This window comes from Desmodus rotundus, chromosome 4 (genome assembly GCF_022682495.2).
Source record: "Desmodus rotundus isolate HL8 chromosome 4, HLdesRot8A.1, whole genome shotgun sequence".
Lineage (NCBI taxonomy): Eukaryota > Metazoa > Chordata > Mammalia > Chiroptera > Phyllostomidae > Desmodus > Desmodus rotundus.
Genome location: NC_071390.1, coordinates 180,229,833 through 180,254,744, shown reverse-complemented (window position 1 = coordinate 180,254,744; position 24,912 = coordinate 180,229,833). Strand labels below are relative to the sequence as shown.

Below are 24,912 nucleotides of genomic sequence, written 5' to 3'. Positions count from 1 at the left end.
AAAGAACTTTTAAAGATACCTTTGACAATATGGTTACAAGCAGCTACCATGCAATTTGTTTTAAAAATTATCGAAACTTTGCTTTGTAAAGAAATTTCTTCTTATAGGTAAGGGAATTTCTTAAAGCTGATACCGTGAAAGGAGTTACAAATGGTATTGCTGTGTTTGTGGTATTGTCTTTTTAGATTAAGTATTCTGTATGGAATTGTTACACCTAAGATATTGTTTGACTCTTTGGAGCCTGTTAATCTAGACAGAGGTCCTTCATAATTAGCATACTATAAAGTCAGTTTGGGAAATTTAAGGAAACCTAAGGGCTATATGAAGTTAGAATTTTTTCACTTAAATACATTTAGAGAAATTGTACAGGATAATTATCCTCAACTTTTACAAATTTGTTTCTATCTGATTTTCAGCTATTTTGGTCACCTACAACCTAAGATAAAAAGTACACCCCCTTACGCACCTCATACCCTCCCTTCGCAGTGCTGCGGCGCATTCAGAGAAGGCCATGGTCTCTCCCGTATTGACCTTGGGCTGATGCTGTCCTTCAGTCTGAGCTCACATAGTGCTTATTGTTAGGGTGGGAGACACCCAGAAGGAGGTGGACTTTCTCTTGGAATCACCCGCTTAGTGAAAGCTTGCATTCGGGACTGCGTGTTGGTAGCAAGCCACAGAAATCATGTTTCTCTGAAGCTCACGTGTTCGTTCATCTCTGGGAAGAGAACAGAGTTAGCTCTGTCCCCTCTCTCACTTCTCTGAGGGCAGCACTGCCTCCCACTCCACCCTCACTCGGTGCGACCGCTCATTCCCCAGGTCTCCGCGATGAAATGCGGCCTCCTGCCCGTCTCCCCAGAGGCCCTTTCCCTTGGCGAAGTGGGCTATCATGACTATCACGGGATTTTGGTGGACGAAGAGGAAAAGGTTTTAATTCAGAAAAACTTGGGGCCGAAGAGCAAGGTCAGTAGGCGTCTGACGTGGGACTTCAGTAATGGAGGGGAGGAGGGGAACGGGAAGGTGTCCTGAGCTTTTCCAGCTGCCTGAGCTTCCCTGTTTCCTGCTCAGGTTCTCATTCTGCGGAACCACGGGCTGGTGTCGGTCGGAGAGAGCGTCGAGGAGGCCTTCTTCTACATCCACAACCTCGTGGTTGCGTGCGAGATCCAGGTGGGTGCACTGACCCCTCCGCCGTCTCGGTGTTGGCAGGGCACCCGTAGACTTAGGATACTGGTTTTGCGGGTGTGAGTCTGGGCAGTCTCCTGGCCAAGTCCGAGCTCAGCGATTTGGAAATTGACCAGGGCAAATGCCATTTCCCTGATTCGGGTTGGCAAGTGGTAATTTGTTATTCGAGTACGAGTTACTACCGTCTATGGAGTCCTAGTGTGGGCTGGCCTGGTGTCAGGAGCTTCACACGTGTCGTCACTGGTACTTCCCCTGACCTTCATGGCACTCCTCTTGCAAAACAGGTGCGGAGAGCTGGGGACTTGCCGCAGCCTCAGGGCTGTAGGTGCCACTGAGACACCAGATGTGTACAGCCCCAAGTTTGTTCTCCCCGCTGTTACCTCGGCTTGTGTCCGTGTGGCAGTGCCTTCCCCGTTCTGCCTCACGTGCTCTGAAAGGGGCTTTATTTTCCATTTCTCCATCAAGTAGGCACACCTAATATTTTTGTCAGGCTGAAGAAAAACTTCTGAAAATAACCTTGTCATTAGTCTGTCACTGTCTACCCTGCTTTCTCATTCCCAGACTCGGTGATTTGGTTGCCTTTGAAATCCACATTTCTAAAAAAAAAAAGAAAAGGCAGACAACTGTAATTGAATAATAATACATTTTTTTTTAAAAAAAGGTAAAAAAAAAAAAGAAAAATCCACATTTCTGTTCACGTGACTTGTCATAGTTGTGCTTCCCATGCCCTCAGTCAGGAGCTCAAATGGTAACGCTTGCTTGTTTTGAAAAGGTTCGAACTCTGGCCAGTGCAGGAGGGCCGGACAACCTAGTCCTCCTGGATCCTGGGAAGTACAAAGCCAAGTCCCGTTCCCCGGAGTCCCCAGCAGGGGAGAGCACTGGGGCCCCTCCTAAGTGGCTGGTCGGCGAGCAGGAGTTTGAAGCCCTCATGCGGATGCTCGATAACCTGGTGAGAGAACACTGCTGCCACTTGAGGACCAAGGAGCCGTGGGAATGTGCGGGCGGGGCTGTGTTCTGGGGATGCCGGGCTCCTGCAGTGTCTGAGCACCGGCCTCTACAGGGCGCCAGCTTCTACGCCTACTGCGCTGATGTGCAGAGTGAGGGCGCCTCATCTTTGATTCTAAGGCTGCCTTGTGTGGGCTCCTTGGGGGCCAGGGCACAGGCACTGGCGCATCACCACAGGCTGCTGGGGGACCAGCGCCTGTTGCCCCCCACTCGCACTTGGCAGGGGCCTTTGTAAAGCTGTTAGCGGGTGGTTCTTTTGCTAACAGGGAATTGTAGCTGTTTGGGGGCTGGTTGCTGTGTTCCACAGGCATTCTCTGCCCATTCACCGCATGGGAGAGCCTTGTCCTGACGGCAGGGACCGCGGGCCCAGCCTGGTGCAGACACTGTGGTGGTGGAGCTTGGGCATCCTCGGGTGCGTGCGCCCGTGGCAGGGTGTGGTCTGTGTTGGGGCTTCAGTGAGGGCCTTCCTTCGCCCTTTTGCACAGGCCAGGGAGAGAACTGGAGGGAGAAGATGTCACTGGGAAAGACCTCAAAGGGGAGGTAGACATGTGACAGGCTTAGCTGGTGAAGGAGGGCGTGTGGCAGAGGCAGCACTGATGACAAGGTGGGGGTTCAGGGGCCAGGAAGACGGACATGCCTTTCAAGTCGTCTCCGAGTTTGCCAGAGTCTTCAGTTACTCAGGACGGGGCCTGAAGGGTCGTAGCCACCATGTTGTAAGACAGACGGCTCTATACTGGGGCCTTTTCATGCTGTGTTGTCACCTCTGAGAGGGACTTTGGGAGAGTCCTTCCTCCTGGGCTCTCCAGAAAGCAGGCCCTGGACACAAGGACCAGTCACGGCAGCATGGGGCAAGGGAGGCCCAGGAAGGGCTGGCTTCCTTGTGCGCTGTGTGCCTGGTCTGGGCACTTCAGAGGGCAGCCCCTGGCCCAGTGGGACACCCCCTACCTCATGGAAGACAGGTGTGACTTTCGGAACAGGTCGCAGATGGGATGGCAGTTGCAGGAGGTTTAACTTTCCTGAGATTTTGAAACAAAGAATTCATGGACCTGATTCAGGATGTACTCAGGTGCTAAGTATCCACAGGAGTAGATTCAGTCAGTGAAGGAGCAGTGAGCAGAATCTTCCATAACTCTGAATTCATTTGCTTAGTAAAGATGGCTTCCATTAACAGACCATCCACTCGTGAGCCCGTAGCCGTGAATAGGACACAGTTGTTGCCCTGGTCAAGGAAATGGACAAATGGCAGGTACAGCCTAGCCCCTGTGGTCTGTGCCCTGATGGAGCACGGGCAGAGCTGCGGGGCAGAGACAGTGTGGACAGGACGGGCCAGGGAGCAGGAAGAGCGGCAGTGCTCACCAAGAAGGTGGAAGGAGCAGTTGGAGGCAGGTGGCAGACAGGGCAGTGCAACCTCAGGAAAGACACACCTGGAGAAGGTTTGAGAAAGGGGCAGTGGTGGCCCAGGTGTCAGACACCCTCGGGCCCGGCAATGTGACCAGCGCTGGGGTGGCCCAGTCTTTATAGCCCGTCTTTTCTCCTCCCGGCAAATACTATGACGTTTCACTCGCTTGTACGTGAAGTCAAGTGGGGACAGGAGAGAGGACAAGAATCAAGACAAGGAGCCGCTCTGTCTCGTGCACTCAGTGCGTTCTGGCGATTGCAGAAGGAACCAAAATTGGGCAGGAACTCTGACTTGGGGGGGGAACACAGAGGATGAAAGACTGACCTTTGAAACGTTCATTACAACTAGGCTCCTTCAGTCAGTGTCCGTCACAGGCACAGAATATGTTGCCACTTTTAATGTTAGGAGGCCGTGTGGTTTATAGAGGGAAACCGGACAGCCACTGCTGGCCACAGCCCCCAACTCAGTGTACTGGTCATATGTCTGCTCGTCACTGAGTAGGACAGAGAACAGCTGAAGAACCTCCCACCGTGAGGAAGTTCATTTCAATGTACACAGAAGAAATGCTGAATTGTGTCCCACAAAATCGAGATATAAGTCCAGTTTCTCAAGGAAGGAATGAACCCATATTTCAACTGTAAGCTATAAAGTAGGTCTGAGGTCTGCAAATTGCCTCTGATTTTGGTTTGACAGCATTTAAAGGGAAGAATAAAGAAATCCACACCCTACGGAACTAAGATTTTGTTGAGTCCCAGGTGGTTTATCCTGAAGTCACGGGGATTACTCAAGTCCTGGGTAGGAGGTGGGGGCCACAGGCCACCCTAAAGGCTGTCTGCTGTACCACCACGTGCCGAACACAGGATAGGAGAGATGGGTGAGACCCCACCCTGGCCGTGGGGCGAGGGGCAGCCTGCAGTGGACCAGGTGCTGTGACAGAGATGAGAGTTAGCGATAGAAGCAGAGCAGATGGGTGTGAGGCAGAGTTGAGGGTTAAACTTGCATGTTTAAGTTAGAGTCAAATGTACAGTAATTTTACCAAGAGCCAGTTGTCATGAGGTGTACTTGTTTGGTCTCCCCTAGAGTTTATCACAGAATCTAAACTGCGACTTCAGAGATAAAGAAAAATTAAGTAGGTTGATAGTATAACCTGTATTGTAGCCAGCAGCAAGTAAGCCCGGTTTTTAAAAGAATTTTTACCTTTCTATGGAAATAGAGTGAATAGGAGATTCACTCTACCTATTCAGGTATTCAGTTCATTAGTTTTTAAAAAGTGAACACTCTTATGTAATTAGTGCCAGTGCCTCAGAAGCCCCATCCCCTCTGTGAACCACTTAGCTGTCCCCAGGCTGACGACCCCTGTGCAGTGGAAGTAGAAGGCAGCACCCTCTTCCCGCGGGCTGTGCCTGCTGCAGGGTTTATTCTCGTTGCTGGTTCCCAGTCCAGGGTGAGCACCCCGGCGTGTCTGTGTCACTGGGGATGGGCTTCCGGGTCAGTTCCCACTTGGGGCTCTTAGGAAGAGGGCCGCTGTCGGCACCTAGTGCTTTGTTTTGAGGAACACATTCGCCTTCCTGTTGGGCACGCACCTCGGAGTGCAGTTGCTGAGTTGTGTGTGCCTGGGTTCAGCTTCTGTCGGTGTCCCACACAGTTTTCCATAGCGAGTCTCTGCTTTAGACACGGAACGTTGACTGTCTTCTACTCTCTTTGGACCCTAGGGTTACAGAACTGGCTACCCGTACCGATACCCGGCTCTGAGAGAGAAGTCTAAAAAATACAGCGATGTGGAGGTTCCTGCTACTGTCACAGGTTACTCCTTTGCTAGTGACGGTGATTCGGGCACTTGCTCTCCTCTCAGACACAGTTTTCAGAAGCAGCAACGAGAGAAGACAAGGTGGCTGAACTCTGGCCGGGGGGACGATGCCTCTGAGGAAGGGCAGAATGGAAGCAGCCCCAAGTCGAAGACTAAGGTGTGGACGAACATTACACACGATCACGTGAAACCTTTGCTGCAGTCTCTCTCGTCCGGTGTCTGCGTGCCAAGCTGTATTACCAACTGCTTGGTCTGTGCCTACCTTACTGTTCATAGTTAGATGATGTAGAGCAAGTTGGGTAGCTGGGGCTTCGGAGGCTTTGGGAACCAGCCCTGCTGACCCCATTTAAGGCAAACCTTCCCATTAACCTTCCACAGCCGGAGCCCACTTCCACTTAATGCGTCATTCGTAATGCAAGCAATACTGTCTGCTTGAAACTGCTTAAGATACATTGTTTTTCTCCAGTAACTGCACCTTTACTTAGCTGCGTTTATAGCAAAAGTGCCAACTAATGCGTGTATTAACCTAACCCTAGGAGCTGCCGTTTAACTCAGCTTGTCTCTGTGGAATCCTAACACTTCCCGCACTGCAGGGCAGTTCAGTCGGAGCATGTCTGCTCTGTGCTGTCAGCACCGGTGGTGGCCCGACGTCACTAACTCTGCTCTTTAGCGTCTCCAGCGCTTTCTTAAGCAGTTTCCTCTCAGGCTCCTGGCGGGTTCCCAGCTGGCCAGTCCTCTCTCGTTAGCCTTCCCCACTTCTGTCCCAAAGCCTCCGAACGCCCTCAGCAGCTGCCTCCTGCATGGACTGTGCATGTGAGTAGACGGCCATCGCGGAGAGTCTTCGAGCTCTTGCTGGGTGCGGCATGACCCAAGTGCAGCACAGGCACCTGCTGCCGGCGTGCCTCACACCTGTGGCCACCCAACCCCGAGCCACTCTCGGGGCCTGGCACTCAGCCGCCCCTGTGAAGACGGTCTTCAGGGCCCCTCGCCTAGCCTGTGGCAGCCCCCTGCTCCTGCAGCGGGGTCTTGTGGACGCGGAGGCGGGATAGACCGCCTCTGCGTGACTAGCTCTGTAGTGCAGATGAGATGAACTCAGTCATCCTGACACAGTGGGTGCCCGTCAGCACGCGGGGCCTCCTGTCCTGCATCTTACCCCGCAGACGAGTTGGGAAAGGAGTGCTGTGTCCCAGGTGGTACTGGTGTCTTCCCGGTGCCCAGCTGGGGGGAGAGCTCTGTGCCCCTCGGCAAGCGTGCCACCTGTGCGGGCAGGGGCTTCAGGTTCAAGCCCATCCCTCCTCCTCCCTGCCTTATGCCTTTCCACCCTCCCCCTTCTCCCCTTTTATCCCCCTTTATCCCCCTTTATCCCCCCTCTTCCTGCTCTCCCTGCTCTCCCTCCTTTCCCGTTTTGATTGATTTCACTTGTGAAAGGGAGCGGGCCTAAGCAACTTTGTGCTGCTGGTATCAGTACACAGTGCTGAGTGCTGAGCTGAATCGTTCCGAGGTCTGTGTATAGCTGCGGCTTTGAGCTGCATTCACTGTTCGAGTGAAAAGGGGTGGATGTACTGGGGTGTTGTAGTCAGTGCTGACGCGGAGGGAGACCTTGGTCAGCCTTTGAACGTGTCTGGTTCTGGAGGGACACGCCCGTGCACGCTCCCAGGTTGGTATGTTCACTTACAGTAATTGTTTCAAATTTGCAAATGCGTCAAGCTCCTAAGGTTGCTGTTTTCATGTTTTGACTGAAAATTGTCTTTAATGAAAAGCTGGAGTTGTTTAATCTGAAGATGACGTCAGTGAGTACCTCCCGGCTCCACGCCCATCTCACTCCCTCACAGTGGCTGAGCCCCACCGCTCCTGTTGCTTTCTTTCAAGTCTTACGGTTTATGGCTCTTTGGTGCCTTCTGAAAACACTGAAATGCATAACATTTGCTCTCTCAGGTGGGCTTGTTTTAATGCTCAGTGCCTGCTCATGCCTCAGAATTACAACGTGAATAAAAAGGTCACATTTGATTCGAGGTACAAAAGTGAAAGGTGCGGGGTGCTGACGATATGCACTGATACCTAAAACAGCCTTCTGGTGAGGATCATAGCGCTTCGAGTTCCTTTGGAATATTTTTGTAACAAAATACAAAGTTATATAAAATATTTGACATCACCAAATCTTCCACCGGGTGCATAAGCGTTCATTCAGCAGACTTCTTGGGTTGAAGCAGCTACGCAACAGTGCATTCCGATGTGTAGTTTATTGTAATGCACAACTTTGGTGATGCCCACTCTTGCCTCCCAGTGCCGAGTCGTCCCTCCCTGTGGGTGGCACGTCACAGCGCTTCCCACGACCCTGTCATCTCATGCTTCCAGCTGGCTTTGGTGTCGACGATGCTCAGAACGGTGAACCAATGTGCTCTGAAGGGTCCCACTGGCCAGCCCACGGGAGTAGTGGGCACAGCTGTCGTCAGCCTGTATCAGACCCTAGATTTCAGCGGGGCTTTCTCAATGGCCCAGGCCGATCAGTCACGGCTCTGGCCTCCACCACTCTGGTGTCTGTCTGGACACGCCTGGCCCCATCCGAGGGCCACAGGGCACAGGGGTGTGGGCATTGGTTCACTCTCTGTTACGTTCAGTGCATGACCAGGTGTGAGAGGAGCTGGACAGGTTGGATGCTGTGGTGTCGCTTCCCGCTATCCCGGTTCTGACGTTCCAACTGTTCTTGATATTGCAGTGGACTAAAGAGGATGGACATAGAACTTCCACCTCTGCTGTCCCTAACCTGTTTGTTCCATTGAACACAAACCCGAAAGAGGTCCAGGAGATGAGGAACAAGGTGCGTACTCTGGTGTGGGAGGGCGGAGGCCACGGCGGGTAGACAGGATGCTCGCGGCTGCGGGGGCAGGGAGTGTGTGCTCTGGCCCAGGACTTCTGTTGCCACCACAGTTGCAGCTGAGGTCACTTGTGCGCTGCTTCTGCTATTGTGCTAGCAGTGTGATGTGGGAGCGTAGGCAGCTGGGGGCCCCTGGTTCTTGACCTGGCGCTCACACAGCAGGGGAGAGCTGGAGGCTGCACAGCCTGTTCCAGGTTCATTGGGGAGCTGTGCACGTGTCGTGTGTCAGAACACAGACCCGCCCTGTTCACAGTGTCCCAATATGGTGGACTCATAGGGAGTGTCCCCTCGAGTGAGGGAGTGCTTCTTGCCCCAGGTATTCAGGGGACCGAATGTAGGGATGGGCCCTCCCTGCCCTCTGACCCACGGCCCCTGAGCTGGCGGGATCAGCGCCACACAGCAGGCAGGGTGGTCATGCGGGACCAGTGTGGGCAGGGCACACAGGAGGTGCAGCTGGCACACAGCTGTGGGCGTGAGTCCCAGTCCCGGCGAGATGTCTCTGTGCTGTTGATGTGTGTTTCTCCCTCTTGCCATCCTCAGATCCGAGAGCAGAACTTACAGGACATTAAGACGGCCGGCCCCCAGTCCCAGGTTTTGTCTGGTGTAATGATGGACAGGAGCCTCATCCAGGTGAGTGCTCAGAAATTCTTGTTACTCTTAAGGTGGGAGAGCGTGACTGTGAGGTACGTGTTCTAGGCAGCAGTCTTTGGTGGAAGCCTTCACGACAAGCAGTCACAGCCATGTTTCCCTGAGTGATAGGCCAAGCACCAGCATGCCCGGGGCCGTCCCCTCCAGCTCTCCCCGTGCAGTGCATGCCTGAGTCGGCCGCACAGCCGCCGGGGCACTAACTCGCCTGGCTGGAGTGCGGTGCCCCATGTTAAAGTGCTAGGCGAGGGATTTGGCGGACTTGCTCTTGTGCACATTGCTGTCTGCAGCCCAGTGCTGCTTGGGGAAGGTGGCCGCAGAGGGCACCGGTCAGTGTGGGCTGCAGTGACCTGCATTGCTATAAAGAGACAGTGCCTCGGGGCCCATTGAGGGTAACCATGTAAGCAGTTGCCCCTGAAACCTTACACGTGACCGTAGGGTAGGTGGTGGTCACTGCCTCTTCTGAGTGGCTCCTGACTCCAGGGTCACGTGTGCCCCCACCCCTCAGTGCCTTCCCTGTGAGGGCTGTCTCTGCTGCATGCTCTTGGCGGCGCCATCCTGTGGGCCCGGTTGGTACTTGAGGCTGGGCCTGGGGCTCTGCTCACTCAGTTTACTGTTGCAGGACGCACCCCTGTCTGACTGCACGGAGACAATCGAGGGGCTCGAGCTCACAGAGCAGACCTTTAGCCCAGCTAAATCTCTCTCTCTTAGAAAGGTACTCACTGCCCCGCCCTTCATTACCTGTTGGCACATGCTGCCTTCTACCTGCCCACCCCTCGCTGCCTGCCCCCGCTGGCATTGTCGTAGTGACCGATGTAGCTGTACACAGGTCTCCAGGTCATTTGTGAGACAGTACGGAAGGTTCTGTTCTGCCTCCTCCATTCTGCAATTACCACATTCAGTATGAAGTTATTTTTACAGTTTTCGGCATTCTCCATTGTCGCGGAAAGGTGGCGGTTTTAGTCATGGGGTCCTTTTCTGAAGTTCCACGTATGACTCTGGCCAGTGCTGGCACTGCCCCATGCGACTTTCCCCTTCGCCTGCTCAGTTGCAACCCTAATGTGGCAGATGTGCAGTTGGAGGTGGTGTGACTGAAAGATGTCATTTCACAGAAGCAGGGGATGAAGCAAGACAGTCTTTGTCAGCCCTTGTCGATGAAATGTGTTTATTTTGACTTTTTTAAAAAACCTAGGCAATTTTTTAATGTTGCAGGAGGGAAAAAGACTTGTGAACATTTGAAGCCCCAAATGACAGTTCTCCTTGTACATGCATATCTGATGTGTTCAGTAGGGGGTCATGCGCCCACGTGGGAGACCTGCCTGCCTTTCTGCACGCCAGCAAGCTTTGAGGCTGCTGGCATGCAGAATGTGGTGCCAAGGCAGGGGGCTGATTGCAGGTGCAGGGTGAGGGCCTCAGTTGTTCACCTGTGTCCAGAGGAGCTTCTCAGGGTCTGTGTCTGTCAATTAACACACCTCCCGGGGGATGCATGTATCATCTCACCTGTGTTTCAGTTGCCAGAGAGAAGCTGATTTGTTGCAGACATTCTGTATTCCAGTCTGGAATCCTCGCTCAGAACATTATTTTGCATATTTATATGTTATTTTCACGGGTCTCATTTTCTCTTGTCCTTAAAATGTATTTCCTGCAGCTGTTCTTGGAGGAGCTTTTTAGACCACAGGAAAAAGATGGCCTCTTGCCTGTCCACTTGGCTTTCATGCTTCCACTGTGTGGTCTTACTAGTTTCTCGTTCTTTTATGTCCGACGTGTGAAGGTGTGTGGAGTCCATGAGCGCCAGGGGCTTACTGAGCCGCGCAGCCCTCCAGCTTTGCAGCACAGCCGCTTCAGGCAGGCGCTCTGGCATCGGACTGCACGTAGTGCTTTCTGTTTGGGTCTTCAGGGCTGTCTGCCTAGACAGCAGACCGGCCCACTGTGTGGAAGGAAGGCTGCTGTGCAGGCCAGTCCCTCATGCCGTCCCAGTTCTGCTTTGCTCTGTCCAGTGGTGCTCTGATTGGGCGTGCATCACAGTCGCCTGTCAGAGCTTCATGGAGTGTGGGCATGGGCCCCTCCCTGGCTGGCTGTGGGGGTGGGGTTCCTGGTGAGTCCTGCGTCCTTTGCAGGGCCGAGCACCAGACTGGACCCTGTGGGGTCTGTGCCGAGCCCAGCAGAGGAGATGCCCCATGTAGAGATCCCTGCTCCAGCTTCTGTTTTCCCTGCTGCTGTCTTTTGGGTGCTCATATTTGCACCCTTGGCCTTCTTCCTATGACAAAGCTCACTTCATCTGATGGTGAGGATGTGCCTGACCCCAATATGCCTGATGAGGGCTGTTTCTGTGTCGTGTGTGGACCACCGGGCACAGGTCACAACGCTCCTCCTGAGAGGGGGTGCTGCTTGCTGGCAAGGTGAGCTTGTCCTTGACCAGATGAAAGGACCGTGTTTGTTACTGTCCCACAGACATTCTCTCTCCAGTGAGCAAGCCTGCAGATTCTTGCTTCCCAACGAAGAGCCTGAGGAACGGGCATGTGAGGCTAAGGAGGTTGGGGCTTTTCTGGAAGGCCTTTCCTTCGTTTCTGTCTCCCCCATGTCTTCTGACAGAAGAAGGGGCAGCGAGTCCCCAGCCACACCCTGCGCGCCAGTGCCCAAGACCCAGGAAGCCCAGCCAAGGCCTCTCGACTCAGAGCTGTGCATGCTGGTGGTCACTCTGGCCACCTTCTGGACTTGAGTCGTTTGAGAGCAGGTGTGAAGGTTTGCGCTGAAAGCTGTCCAGCATGGTGAGGAATTCTGCTGTGGGGTGTGTGCAGCCCCCAGGGCCCGTTTTGCTGCAGCCCTGTGCACACAGGGCCACGCACCCACTGCCCTTTGTGCTGCCTGACTGAAACGCGAGGGGGCCTGGGGCTGCCTTGCGGACTCACTTGGGGAACTTGGTGTTCAGCATCTAGTGTGTGCCTGGCCCAGGACTACGAGTGTAAAATCAAGTTTGTGTAGGTTTTGCAGGTGAAAACCTTGTGGTCAGAGAGGTCAGATTGCCAGCCCAGGTTTGCGCAGTGTAAGAGGGGGCTGTTGCCGCACTCAGGCTGCCTCAGCCCCGGGCAGAGGAGTGGCTGGGCATCTGCTTTGCTCAGAGCCCGTGGTAGGGGCTGGACCTTAGGGGTGCAGCCAGAGCCTCCACGTTCACACCCTGACTTCACAGCTGGGTGGCTTCCACGGGGCATGTTTCTCTTTGCATCTCGAGCATTGCTCATTTTTCTAACACCAGCTTGGCCCTCACTGGGGAGGGAGCCCCTGCCAGCGGTGGCCAGAAGCAGCCATACTTCTGGAGAGGTGCCTGGAGGGCCAGGTGTCCTGGCACAGGAAGGGCCTTGGGGCCTTGTTGTCCAGGGGGCATCCCTGTGGTGGTCAGGTCTTGATGGTTTTCCTTCACTGATTTTGAGCCTTTAACTCAAATGGATGTGTGCCTTTCTCTCAAATCTCCTATCACTTTCCTGTTTCCCGGGCAGCAGTACCAGGGTGCACAGGCTGCTAGCCAGGTCGCGGTAGATTGATAGCGTCGGTGCGTAGTCGGTGCGTAGTGGGACCTGAGCCATGCCCGGCCCAGCAGACTCCTCTCAGAAATGGTAAAACGGGCCTGTGGACAGGAAGGGGCTTGTCTCAGGCCTCAGGGCTACTGAGTGGCAGAGGAGGATTCAAGTCCCTGTCTTGGTGAGGCTGGGCTGCCTCTGAGTGAAAAGCTGGTCAGGCCTGGTCCAAAAGAAGCCTGCTCACCCAGGTGATCTTGAATCTCGAGTCTCCCTGAGCACAGGTTGCTGTTTTCAGCAGGCCCTTTTCATCTGTCCCCTGGGTTCTGTGTCATCTTCACTGATCAGTCACAGAGTGCTCCAGACACTCGGTACCCAGCTCATGGGACTGGGGCCACTCAGCCCAGGCACCCCCTGCCTTGGTCTGGCTCTGGGTGTACCTGCTGGGACGCCGTCTGCCTCTGAGGCTCACCCCTTGCTGAGGAGAGTGCTGATGGAGCGGGCCTGGGGTCACAGTGGTTCTGGATTCTCTCCTCTTCAGTTGTTGTTGGAAGCTCTCGTTAAGTAATGGGCACATGCGTGAGTTACGGTTAAAGGGGAACCCCTGAGCACTTGGGGGCCGAGCAGGCTGAGCTGTGGGGCACAGAGCCGTGCTGGGGCAAGGGAATGCCCAGTGGGCTTCACAGCCCCAAGGGCTGCCCACCTGGTGCCCTCCCCCTCTCCCCGGGGGCCTGCTGGGGCTGCCTCCTCCTGGGAGACTGGACATGGTCTGTGAGCCACTTGGGCACTGCACAGTGCTTTGCTTTCTTGTCTCTTTCACACATTCTCAGTTTTCCAAATTCCTCAGACACTGGTGTTTACGTCAGAAGAACAGAACTTATCTGTGCTCTCAGTATGGAAGCAGATCCGGCAGCGTGCCTCACCTGAAGTGCTGCAGTGGTCTGTGGCACCCTGATGGGGGCAGAGGGTCCTTAAAGCCCACTCCCCCTGTAGGCGGGCGAGGTGCTCCCTGCTCTCCATCTGCACCTCGCTGCCGTTGCTTCCCCGCTACATTTACTTTACTGCATCAGAAACCATTTCTCTGTCTGCTCCCACTGAAGGCTGTGGCTCAGCCTGCGCCGCAGGGGTGTGTGCCCTGCAGAGCTGCCTGCCCCACCTGCCTGCAGCCCGGCCTGGGAGGAGGGAGTACCCATGGCAGGGCTCCCGCAGACCCGGCCTCCTTCTTTGTCCTCAGGGGGAGCTGGTGACAGCCTCCAAGGCCATCATTGAGAAGGAGTACCAGCCCCATGCCATAGTGAGCACCACGGGCCCTAACCCCTTCACCTCGCTCACCGACCAGGAGCTGGAGGAGTACCGCAGGGAGGTGGAGCGTAAGCACAAGGGCCCCGCAGGTGAGTGCGCACGTGGAGGGCCGGCACCACAGTAGGTTCAGCGTGGCTGGGTGTGCAGGGAGCACCTATGTACCCCAGGCATCTGTTCGGGACAGAGGGTTCCCATGCTCCCGTCCTCCCTCTACCTCAGGTAGGCCCCGAGAGAACAGGACAGACCCACCTGCGAGTGCTCTGCTTGCGTGCCCACAGCGCGTGTGGGAGAGATGGCGGCTGAGCACTCCAGTGCCTGCTGCTGGGCCCCAGTGTGCCGTCCCACGCGGGGGCAGGGGGCCGGGCCAGGAGGTGCCCTGGTCATCAGAAGTTACCATGAGGACATGGGTGAGGCAGGGAGGAGAGGCGGGACGTGGGGCCTCCATGCCCTCGGCAGCACCACAGGCCTGCTGTCCCCTGGGGAGTCCCAGGTGTGCAGAGCAGTGCCGGTTGTTCAGCAGGGTTGCCGCCATGTTGAGTGATGGGGACATTTCTCTGGAACAGTTCGTGGCAAAGCTGGGCGCTCTGTCGTTTGTAAGAGACAGTCAGCATTGGACAGATGCAGTCTCTTCTCTGACAGCCTCACAGAGAGGGGCCCCTCCGCCCCAGGGGTGTCAGCGGCACTGGTCAGTCACGGTTGAGTGGTCCTGCGGTGCTGTGAACACGTGTGCTCCACCCAGGGCTCACAGGGACACAGGGACAGGCATGGCGGGCCCCAGGAACAAGGCCATGTGTGGCAGAGCCCGGGCTGGCCCCTGGTCCGGCTCTGCGCCAGCGCTCAGTCCTTTGTCACTGGTGGCGCAGCCGCGGGCTCCTTTGCATCCCCATTGGTGCTCACAGCCAGGGTGGCGGCATGCCCTTATCTCCGCACTTCCCGCTGCCTCCCAGCCGGCGTGGTGGCCACTGGCCAGGCCAGCCTGTTTTTCTCTTGGGAGCTCACTGGCCTGGGAGGTCGTGTTTTTGTAAAATGGGACGGGATGTTTCACAGCGAGTGGGAGTAAATGGCTCTTAGAGCAGGTTGTTCCGGGCTTCAGGTTTTAAGTAGATTCAGATGTTTCGAGAACTGACGAGAGAAGCAAGTCTCCCCTCAGCCTCTCCCGTGAAGGCTCAAAAGGGCCTGGGTCCCTTCCCCTGAGCACCCTTGGTTGGTACCAGGAAGACCCTGGGGCACAGACGTCCACCCACCAGGAGGCACCCACTGCAGTCTGCAGGGCCACAGGCGCAGCCTCGAAGCCTCAGGTGTGAAGTACGGCCCACACATCCTGCTCTGCTGGCCTCCAGGGACCACTGTCCCTGGAGCGAGGTCCCGCAGTGGGTGTGGTCCTGGCAGCGCCCTCTGGGTCAGCAGGCGACTGTCCTGGGAGCTCTCCGCTGCTCTCCTGTCTCTGACTTGCCCCAGTTCACCTCCTTTTGTATCTTGTGTTAGACCAGCTATTGCTGCTATTGGAATTTGAGTTGTGCAAAATGCTACTGCTGAATTGATTTTAGGGTGTGTTACACTGTCACTGCCTGGCACTTTCCCTTACACGTGCATTAACGGTGAGACTCACTGCACAGCGGTGCTGCCCACGCTGCTTCCGGTCGGCCACCTTCAGTAGCTCACAGGGCCCTGTGGAGAGCTGCCTGGGGCTCCGCCACAGCTGCCTGCCACAGGCTAAGAGCTGGGGCAGCGTGTGGGCTGCGGCCTGTCACGTGCACACGTGTCTGCTCTCTGGGTCCTTCCCGTGTTCTGGGAAACCTGGATTTCTTCGTTTTTTATTTAGTCAAACCACAAGACACACAAGACTTTCCCCTTAATTGGGAGGGATGTTACAGCAAGTGAGTGGGTGGGACAGCTGAGCCCTGCCAGGAGCCCTGTGTGTCCTGGTGCTGGTCCTGGGCATGGGGGGAAGGGTGCCGCAGGTCAAGGTCAGCGGGCTATCGGAGGAGGAGAGAGGCTGGAGGCCTCAGGGAGCAGATGTGAATGTAAAGGCCTTGGTCGGCAGACTCCTGGCTTCAGGGAGGCAGCTGCAGGTTCCGCGGGGGGGGGCCTCTCTGTGAGGTCGGAGGCCCTGCCGACTACAGAGGCTTGTTCAGCACGTGGGAGCCCGTGGTCCTCAGCAGTCACTGTGCACGTGCACAGGAGAGAAGGGGCCACGGACAAGGGAGCGCGGGTGTGTGTTTCTCCCTGAGGAAGGGTAGACTTGGCACTTGCTGGATCCTGGGTCATGGTTCCTGCAGCTCCCTGATCCTCATCAGCATATTGTACTTTAGAGAAGGGACATAGGCGTTACAATTGCCAAGTTTCCACTTTTGGTAGAAAATGCTCTGCGTGAAAAATTAAAACTGAAGTAATGCTCCTGTAGTCTCTCTGGAGGTGGTGCAGAGGGGGAGGGCCCTGGGCTGCCTGCTCAGCGGAGGAGAGGGCTGCTTGCTGGAGCACAGGCGAGGCAGGCTGGAGGTCAGCAGTGCCAGTGGGTCACTGGCAGCTCGACGGACTCTGCTGCGAGTAAGAATAGAAATTAATGTTAAGTCCAAAGTTGGTGAAATCTTTTCTGAAATCTAGATCCACACCCCAGTGATGCTGGACTTCCTTCACCCTCTGTCGGGGAGGAAGGTGAAGGACACAGACAGCTGTGGCTGTGAGCCCTTCCTTGTCTCTTGGATGTGCCCTTGGAGGCCCATCCTCCCCGAGGTGGCAGAAGGCCACCTGCTCCTGGGGGGATGCAGGCTCCAGGCAGCGTCTTAACTCGCCCTTCTCACCTTCTGTTCCCCTGCAGAGAGTGTGGACGAGACCACAGAGCAGAGAGGTGGTAGTCCTCCAGAGCGCCCTGCCGCCTCCAGCACCCCTGTGAAGCTGGACGAAGGTGAGCTCTGGACCCGGGGTGGGTGAGGCCGCCCTGGTGTGGGAGGGTGCAGGGCCCTGTGCAGAGGGATGGGTGTCCATGCAGAGGGCTGTCCACCGTGTGTTCTGTCTAGTGAAGGAGGGTGCTGACGCTAATGAGGACGTGTGCCTCTGTGTGGGCAGCAGCCGGCACAAGGTTCTGGGCCCTGGCCTGTGCTGCTCCAGTTCTGGCTCTGTCCTGGGTAACTTAAGGCAAAGCAGAGCGTCTGTGAGCTGTCCCAAGGTGGGAGGACAGAGGTCCGTTTGCCCAGTTTGCACATTTCCGAACCCTTCCTGTGCTTGGATTGTGCTTCTGGAAGTGTCCTCTGAGATGTCTGGGACCAGACGTCATCGGACCTGCCGTGCTACCAGTCCATGGGGAGTGCTGGCCTTTGTCCGCCTCTCAGACCACCCACTGCATGTCTGTGGCGTGTGGCCTCCGTGTCTGTCCCTCGGTCTTGTGCGTCATGCTCCCCATGTCCGTCGGGAGCCTGTGGCTCACCTTCCGCCCCGTCTGTGTCCACAAGAATGGCTTGGCCATTCTCCTCCGGTAACCGGTGGCTGTGACAATGCATAGATTCTCTCCCTGTGCTTTTCTCTTCTTGTGGCTGCGTTGCAAGCAGGAGGATGTGCTAAAGAGTACCTGTTACCATAGTAAGTACCGCCTGCCGGCGGACGCCCTGTGCTTTGCCTCATTCTGCTGCTTTGTTGCTTACTATGTTTTGTTTTCTGTTTATTCAAAATAAAAACATTGTCCCATCCCTCTTTCCCCTCCTTGGTACCCAGTCCTTCCATTCTGGGCAGTGGCCTTCCTGGAAGGGGCTTGGTCACCTGAGAGCTGTGTGGTAGGCAGCCTGCCCTCAGGGCTCCCGTGGGCCATGGTGGCAGTGGGCTGAGGCTCTCTGGGTCTCAGGAGTTCCGCAGTGGCGTGTTGTCCTGTCCAGTCTTTGAGACTTGGCATTGCTGGACGGGGAGACACAAGTCCAGATGAGGTTCGGACAGAGTGGAGTTCTGCCGTCTGCCGCATGGGAGTCACATGTGTTTGGATCTTTGCAAAAGCGTAAGACAGAAGAGGGACATTTGGCGCTATTTTATAATGTGACATTTGGTCCAATGATAAAGGCTTACGTGAGCATCCATAGGCCACCTCTGCATGCTTTGCAGAGTGACTCCTAACTTCCTGCTGCCCCAGGTCTGCCAGGGTGGACTGTCAGTTATCCTGGGGCAGTGCCAGCTGCCAGGGCCCAGCGCCCAGAGTTTGGGGCCAAGCCTCCTGTGGCCACTTGTCACCCACGCCAGCTCTCCTCCCGTTACCTCCTAAGGTTTGGCCTGATTGCTGAAGGTCTCAATGGTCTGGGGCTCCTAACCTGTCATTCACTTGTGACTTTGTAGGCTCTTTCTTAAAAACCTGTAAAACCAGCTCCCCTCCCACCCAGCCTGGTGGTGGTAACCTTCGTTCCACACAAGCCCTCGGGCTGTGTTTCTGAAGACAGATTACACAGTGTTCTTTAGGTGTCCCCTGCACATCATTCAGTGGCTTGATTTTTGCCCCTCTCCCTGACCCCTTCCTTTAATTAACCCTCTGCCCAACGTGGCTTTGTTTACTCGATGCTGGTTTTCACAAGGTCTGGGAGTGAACTGGAGTTTCCACCACTGCCATCGCTTTCCCTGGTTTCCTCCTTAGGGGAGACCAGGTGTGGCGGCCCCACACTGAGGCTTACTTTCAGGATCACTCACGTGTGCCCCTAGGGCTCTAGAGTAGACCTCGCCTCAAGGGTTCAGGACAGCACGTGCTGCACTGATGCCTCCCCAGCTCGCCTTGACCTCTCTGCCTTGGGGGTTGAGGCCCTGGGACTAAGGCTGCTAGTGTCAGCAGGCCTCCATGAGAAGGGGCTGGACCTTCCCCAAGACCGAGTCTGTGTGTGGTACGACTGGCTCCATCCAGCCTCAGAGTAGAGCATCCTGACTCCGAGTCTCTTTCTCTTGTCTTGCTAGAAGGCTCTGGAGTCTTCCAGGGCGATGGCCACCTCAGGCTCCCCTCTGAGGGCTGGGCAACCGCCCTAACCCTGTCTCTCCTGCCCTGCCCCCCAGACCTGCCGCGGGACCCCGCTTCAGGAGACGACGGTGATGCCGCCACCTCTAAGCCGACTCTCCCCGACCTGTCCCCTGATGAGCCTTCAGAAGCGCTTGGCTTCCCCACACTGGACAAGGAGGAGGAAGAGGGGCCTGGCGAAGCCCGCGGCCCTCCAAGCCCCGCCAGGTCCTCCACGGTGGCCAGTCCCGAGCCAGCCCCAGTCCCAGGGGCTGAGGAGGCCTCCTCCCCCACCCCTGAGGAGGGTGCTGCCGCAGACCCAGGCAGTGATGGGTCTCCAGGCAAGTCCCCTTCCAAAAAGAAGAAGAAGTTCCGCACCCCTTCCTTCCTGAAGAAGAGCAAGAAGAGGAGCGACTGCTGAAGGCCCGTCCTGTCCAAACCAACTGTGTCTTGTGTTGTCTTCCTGGGTAATGGAATGCTGAGCCCATCCCCTATGTAGCTAGAGACCACCGCGACATTCCCCCCCGCCTCCCCTGCCTGACCAAGTCCCTCGTAGACCGGTGCTAACCTCCTGTGCTCCAAGGGGCCTCCCCTGGCGCAGGGGCTAGGCCTCAGGTCTAGAGAGGCTCGGTCCGTGTCCACCTCCACGCCCATCTGTCTGCTCCTCAGTTGTGCTCCCTGGGGGCGTTCAGTCATGGTTCTGGCTGCACAGAGGCCCTGCAGCTCTGGCCTTGACCTCTCTTGCTCTCCTCCTGTTAAGTGGCCCACGCTCTGTCCCTGCTAGGTTCCCCTTCACTCCAAGGTCTCAGGTGACTGGCTCAGACTTTCCTGCTGGCGTTACCTGCTCAGTGACTTCACTTTGCTCATGTACACAAAGCCTTGGTGAGAGCTCCCCTGTTCCTGCCAATGGCCCAGGGCAGTGCGGTCTCGGGGAGGCGGGCGGGCTCAGCTGGACACCCAGCAGCAGTCGGGCCTGAGTGCCCCCAGCGCAAACCTATGCATGGCCTGACCGGTTCCCCCGGCCAGAATCAGATTCAGGGCTCAGTGTCTTACTGGGGTCTCTCAGTTCTTGTCACAGGGAGGGCATATCACATGTCAGCTGGGGAAGAGTCCTTTCTAAAATTTTCTTTCAGCAGATTTGCAAATCACTTCACATTGCTAGCTGTGAACACAAATGGTGACTTTTTGTGTTACTTTCTCTGCACCTGTCTGGGGGAGGTTTTCGAACAGAGAGGGTCCGCTCTTAACCTCGTCCTGAGACGGACCTGGTTTTGACCAAGGGCAGCTCGAGGTAGAGAAATTGGCCCCGGGGGTCCCCGCAGCCACCGAGCCCCCATCACTCACGGAGCCCTAACTGACTCTTCGTCACTTCTGTGAACTTTCACTTAACTCCAACCCCTGGGAAAGAGCATAAAGCTCCTTCGTGGGAGCCAGCAGGCAGCCGCATGGACTCGAGGGGACCCATCCCAGGAGCTGCCTGGTGCCAGCCTGCCTCCCCCTCTTGTCCCAGAGGCCCCTTGGGGAAGCATCAGATCTGGGCTCAGTCCCACAAATTCGACACAGCACCGACCGCTGCTCAGCTTCCTGGTGAGCACACCGCTTTCCCATGTGCTGATTGTGGCCCAGGCACAGCCCTGCACCCACACCACCCTGTCCTTGAGTCAAAACCTCGGACTCTTCTTGGGCCCTCCCTTCATTCCTTGTGTGCGGTGGCATCAATTCCCCTCTGTAGTTTATTTTAACTTCCCATCACAACATGGAGTTCAGTCGCACACGCAGACACGGGCCATGTGCTTTCCTCATTGTGCTGCGTTTCACTCACAAATAAAATTCTTTCACCTGTACCCTGTCTGCACCTAGGAAGCAGCTGTGTATTTTAATCCCTTTGATTTCTCAAGAGGACTTGCAGGTTTGTCTCATATTCTGAAAAAGACCCCAAAGTGTTTTACTTTTTGATGAGGCACCATGGGTCCTTAGGCACTGGGGAGGACTTAACCCAGACCTGCCCCACCCCAGTGCTGCTTGCTCCTTCCTGGGAGCTGGCAGTGCAGGCCAGGGGCTGCTGAGCAGGGCCCGCGGAGGGAACAGCCCTGCAGTCAGTGGAGCTGACAGGCACGCAGATCCCACTGCTGCCTTTGCTGCCCAGGGGGTGGGGGGTGTCGAGGGATGCTGTATACTAGAGGAAGGCGCTTGTTATAAAATAGCTGCTTTATTGTCATTCAGACGCCTGGCTGATAGCCTGTTCCGAAGTGTAAAAAAGCAAGCAAACTGGAAGCCTGCAAAGTTTTGGAGTTCCTGACTGTGTGCAACAGGTGGGGCTGCGCAGGTCTGGGGTGTTGGAGGAGCCCCTGGGGCTGCAGGCCCTGTGACATACTAGGCTGGGCCCCAGAGGGAAGAAAGGGGTCAGGCCAACAGTCGCCATCGGGGGTGGTCCTGGCCCAGACTCCAACTTCCTGCCTCAGCTGCCCAGCCTGTGTAGGGCTGGCTTGGCTACTCAGCCTTGAGTGTGCACGCCAGAGGTGGCAGGGTCCGCAGTAGGAGGAAGGGGAGCAGGAAGAGCCCTGAGCACACGGTGAAGCAAGCTGGGGCACCCACCAGCCAGTACACTGTGGAGAGACAGCAGGCGGTGACATGAGCCCACCCTGCCCCCGCCCGCCACCCCCCAGGCCAGGGATGGCAGCACGGAGCTGGACCCGGACCCAAGGCGGCAGCCATGGGAGGTCCCCGCCAGGGGCAGTGGCCTGGCGCCCCAGGCCTATAGCGTGCCTGCATGCTGTCCCACAGCCCTCACCTGAGGCAGCTGCCATGGGCCCCACCGCCCTGGCCAGGGCACCGAGGCTCCGCAGCGTGCCCATGACCGTGCCTTTCTGCCCAGGTGAGCCTGTCGGGGAGAGAGGGGCCATCAGATACCCAGTGGCCTCTTCCCATGTGGGATGGCCTTGGTTAGGAAGGGCTTCTCACCATAGCCGGAGACCACAGAAGACAGGCAGGGCACTACGACAGCAGCAGCTGGGGATGGAGGGCATCAGTGAGGCGCCCGTTATCCCGGAGGAGTGACTGAGAGCTCACAACCAGAGGATTCACAGCCGTTGGTGGCCACCAGCCTCCCCACCCCACCCCCACCTGCCCTGGCAGACCCACTCACCAAAGGAGTAGAGCAGCAGCCCCAGGCCCAGTATAGGCAGTGTACTCCCCCAGCCAATGAGGAGGAAGGCGGGGACCAGGAACAGGATGGCCTGCGGGGGTGCACAGCAGACCTCAGGACCCACTCGGGCCACTCCACAGAGCTCAGGAGACCACCTGCCCCTATTTCCGGGGTGGGGGGGGAGGGTACTCCATACCCGCTTCACAGCTGCAATTTCTCTGCCGGGGCTGATCCGCCGGGCGTAGGCGCCCTGGATGGTGGCCATGGTGAGTCCGATGAAGAAAAACATCTTTCCCTGCTGCAGGCTGGGAGGGTGGGGAGGCTTAGAGCCCTAGCCCGCAGGCCAGCTGCCCAGCCTTGCTTGGCCAAGAAAGGGAAGGGGGCTGACAGCCACTGCCTGGCCCAGGTTCCTGGGCTAGGCCTGGGGGGAATTGGGAAATGGCAGTGTCCCCAAGTGGGGTCCCACAAGGGTCCCCATGCCTACCTGCTGAACTGGAGGCGCTGGTGTGCGAGGAAGCTCAGTGTGTACTCCAGGCCCGAGAACAGGAAGAGGTACAGGAAGTAGATCAAGCCTAGGCGGCGCAGGTGGCTGAGGCCTGGGGGTCAGCGGGGCAGGGGTGTGAGGGTCCAGTGGACAGAAGCCAGGGGAGCTCCACCCTCATGTGGACTGCTCCTTACTGTCTCCAGTGGGTGGGTCCTGGCCACGGGCCACGGCAGAGAAGCGGAGCAGGGCCAGGGGGCTGAGCAGGTCTGCAGAAGCTCGCAGCCCCAGAGTGATAGAGGGTGCCTGGCAGGGGACAGAACTGGAGAGGCCTGCTGGGGGCCTGGGGGCGTTCCTATGTCCAGCAGCCCAGGGAAGGCATAACCCAAACCTGCTCAACCCTAGTGGCCTGGCCTCCAGTCACCTGCCAGGCCTCAGAGACAGGGGGGTCTGGGGAGCACAGGGACCCCAGGAGACACTGGGTCCCCAGGGGCTTCTGGATTCCAAAAGAGGACAGCCCAGCCTCCCCTGGCACCCGAGACTGGCACCCATGAGGGGCTCCCTGCAGGCCCACAGAACCAAGCCCCCAGCCCCAGGACCCGCTGGTTGTTTCTGGGTCCCACTGTACCCGCTTCTCTGGGGGCAGCGTCTCCGGCAGGAAGCAGAAGAGAAACAGTAGGTCAGAGATGGTGAAGAGCAGGGCGAGCCAGGGCGCTGTCTGCACAGGCAGGGAGGCGCCCAGCATGGGGCCCAGCGTGAAGCCCAGCGAGAAGGCCACCCCGATGACTGCCTGGGGAGAAGGCCGCCTGAGCCTGGAGGGAGACCAGGCCCTGGCATCCCTTGCCCCCTCATCCCCTGGTGTGAGCACTCACCATGCCTCGGCTGCGGGCAGGCGGAGAGCCCAGGTCGGCCACGATGGCCGTGGAGAGGCTGACATTTCCCTTGCTGATACCGCCAATCACCCTGGAGGCAAGGAAGGCTGCGAAGCTCCCTGAGGCAGCCCACACGGCATAAGAGGAGGCCAGACCTGCCTGCCTCAGGGCCGGAGCAAAGGGGCAGGCATGGTCACTCAAAGCCAGAAGGGGCCCACAGAGGGGCCAGCAAACCCAGCAGCACCCCTGGGGCCCTGCCATGTTCTGGAGCACCCAAGAGCCACTTGTGTTCCCAATGTCCCGTGGCAGCAGTAGTAGCCTGGCTTAGACACAGGAGCTACTGGCCCCTCAAGCACCCCCGCCCCCCCGCTCGTACCAGGGACAACAGCATCACTGGGCGCCTCCCCAGGCAGTCCGAGATGGCCCCTGTGAGCGGCGCGGAGAGGAACTGCAGGGCTGAGAAGACAGAGCCAATCAAACCTGAAAGAAACAGAAGTCACAGTCAACACAGTCTCAGTCCCCAAGGGTCTGGTCACACTGGTCCTGCACCCCCAGGCCATGGACCTGAAGCTAAGTGGCCCTGGCAGAGAGTGGACACTCGGAGAGGAAGCAGATTGTGCCTGAGGCGCTGGGACTGACGGGGGCCCAGGGAGTGGAGAAAGAAGGCCCTAGGGAGATGGGAGCCTAGGGGCTCCAGTGTGGGGTTCAGCACCATACCTCCAAATAGGACGCTGTTGTACCTCTTCTCTGCTGGCATTCCGATGGCTGCAGCAAACCAGTCCACCCCTCGCTGCCATGAGCCATAGAGGGGGTCCTGGGGGACAAAGCAGCATGACCGGCTTGGGGAGTCCCAGACAGGCCGGGGGCAGTGGGCAGCCACTGTGGGGGTCAGGCAGCAGGGCAGGGCGGGGACTCACATGGGCACGGCTGTGGCTCTCCAGCAGCCCGGGCAGCAGGGGCAGCAGCAGAGTGAAGGCCAGGAGATCCAGCAGGAGGCCAAGGAAGACAACCGTGATCACGCGAGTCTCGGATGCTGGCTGCTGGCGGATTGGTGGGCGCGGAGTGCAGCTTCCGCCGGCTCCCCAGCCCATGGTGTCTGGGGCACTCCGATCCGGCCTGGCTGGGTGGGGGTGTGGCGGGTCTGCAGGAGGGCACCTCTGGGTATCCCAGCCCTAGCCCAGATACCTGCCCTACCACGCGAGCACCGTCCGCAGAGCGCCTGCCCCAACCCGTCCCTCCGACCCCGGACAGCAGAAGAGTCAGGTTGCACAAGGAAACCGCAGCCACCAAGGCCAACCGTCTCAGGACCAGTGTGGGGGCACCCCGACCGAGGGCGCCACCCCGCCCCGCGCAGCCGCCCACGTCCTCCTGTGGAGCCGGCAGGGAAACTGAGGCCCGGTGGAGGGCGGGACTCTGCGGACCCGATGGACGAGAGGTGGTCCCGCCGCCCTGGAGAACACGACCCCCGCCTCGCCTCCCCTCCCCTCCCCCCACCCCGGGTTCGGCTCCTGAGACGCCGGGGACCCCGCCCATACCTGCCGCGGCCGCGCGCTCGTTACAGACAGAGGGAGGGACTTGGGGATGGAGAGCGGGATGCGGAAAGGCCAGCCAAGCACGCTGTTTGGGGCGGGGCGGCCGCTCAGGCCCCGCCCCCGGAAGTTGAGAACCGCTGCACTCAGTCTTCCGGTGATCTGGGTCTCGGGTGGATCGTCGGCCCCAGCGCAGCTGCTGGGTTG

At 57.5% G+C, this 24,912-nt stretch overlaps 2 protein-coding genes across 16 annotated transcripts in view; one reads left to right on the top strand and one right to left on the bottom strand.

Annotated features, from left to right (window-relative positions):
* Positions 1-20,522, top strand: part of ADD1 (adducin 1) — a 77,959-nt gene extending 57,437 nt beyond the window's left edge. For 8 of the 12 annotated variants that reach the window (XM_045182913.2, XM_024573596.4, XM_071221322.1 and 5 more), the window contains 10 exons: positions 817-960; positions 1,066-1,164; positions 1,952-2,128; positions 5,296-5,640; positions 8,107-8,208; positions 8,806-8,895; positions 9,533-9,625; positions 13,657-13,813; positions 16,543-16,629; positions 18,738-20,522. In XM_045182913.2, coding sequence (XP_045038848.1) covers positions 817-960; positions 1,066-1,164; positions 1,952-2,128; positions 5,296-5,640; positions 8,107-8,208; positions 8,806-8,895; positions 9,533-9,625; positions 13,657-13,813; positions 16,543-16,629; positions 18,738-19,099 — 1,656 coding nt within the window. In that variant the 3' untranslated portion in view covers positions 19,100-20,522. Of the gene's footprint in view, positions 1-816; positions 961-1,065; positions 1,165-1,951; positions 2,129-5,295; positions 5,641-8,106; positions 8,209-8,805; positions 8,896-9,532; positions 9,626-13,656; positions 13,814-16,542; positions 16,630-17,269; positions 17,301-18,737 lie in introns of all 12 variants that reach the window. The other 4 variants (XM_045182918.2, XM_045182915.2, XM_045182917.2 and 1 more) reach the window with 4 other exon arrangements.
* Positions 20,523-21,021: 499 nt separating this feature from the next.
* MFSD10 (major facilitator superfamily domain containing 10) lies at positions 21,022-24,816 on the bottom strand. 4 transcript variants are annotated; one of them, XM_024573603.4, is made up of 13 exons: positions 24,712-24,816; positions 24,094-24,296; positions 23,894-23,990; positions 23,553-23,656; positions 23,177-23,335; positions 22,933-23,094; positions 22,502-22,610; positions 22,308-22,419; positions 22,020-22,128; positions 21,824-21,914; positions 21,640-21,687; positions 21,470-21,559; positions 21,022-21,284 (listed from the first exon to the last, which is right to left on the bottom strand). In XM_024573603.4, the coding sequence occupies exons 2-13, from the start codon at positions 24,265-24,267 to the stop codon at positions 21,169-21,171; spliced, it is 1,371 nt and encodes a 456-aa protein (XP_024429371.2). In that variant the 5' UTR covers positions 24,268-24,296; positions 24,712-24,816; the 3' UTR covers positions 21,022-21,168. The 4 variants fall into 4 exon arrangements, with proteins under 4 accessions (XP_024429371.2, XP_024429370.2, XP_045038854.2 ...); XM_024573602.4 differs by having other exon boundaries at positions 24,094-24,317; positions 24,712-24,815; XM_045182919.3 differs by having other exon boundaries at positions 24,094-24,292; positions 24,712-24,811.
* Between the last annotated feature and the right edge of the window lie 96 nt (positions 24,817-24,912).

What these genes read in the sequence shown, in the direction of transcription:
- MFSD10 (XM_024573603.4), bottom strand. Translation starts at nt 24,267, where the DNA reads ATGGGCTGGGGAGCCGGCGGAAGCTGCACTCCGCGCCCACCAATCCGC. An exon ending in AGAGCCACAGCCGTGCCCAT is followed by an intron (nt 23,991 to 24,093) that starts GTGAGTCCCCGC and finishes TTTGTCCCCCAG; the next exon opens with GACCCCCTCTATGGCTCATG. An exon ending in CGCTGCCCCCAGAGAAGCGG is followed by an intron (nt 22,611 to 22,932) that starts GTACAGTGGGAC and finishes GTCCCCTGCCAG; the next exon opens with GCACCCTCTATCACTCTGGG.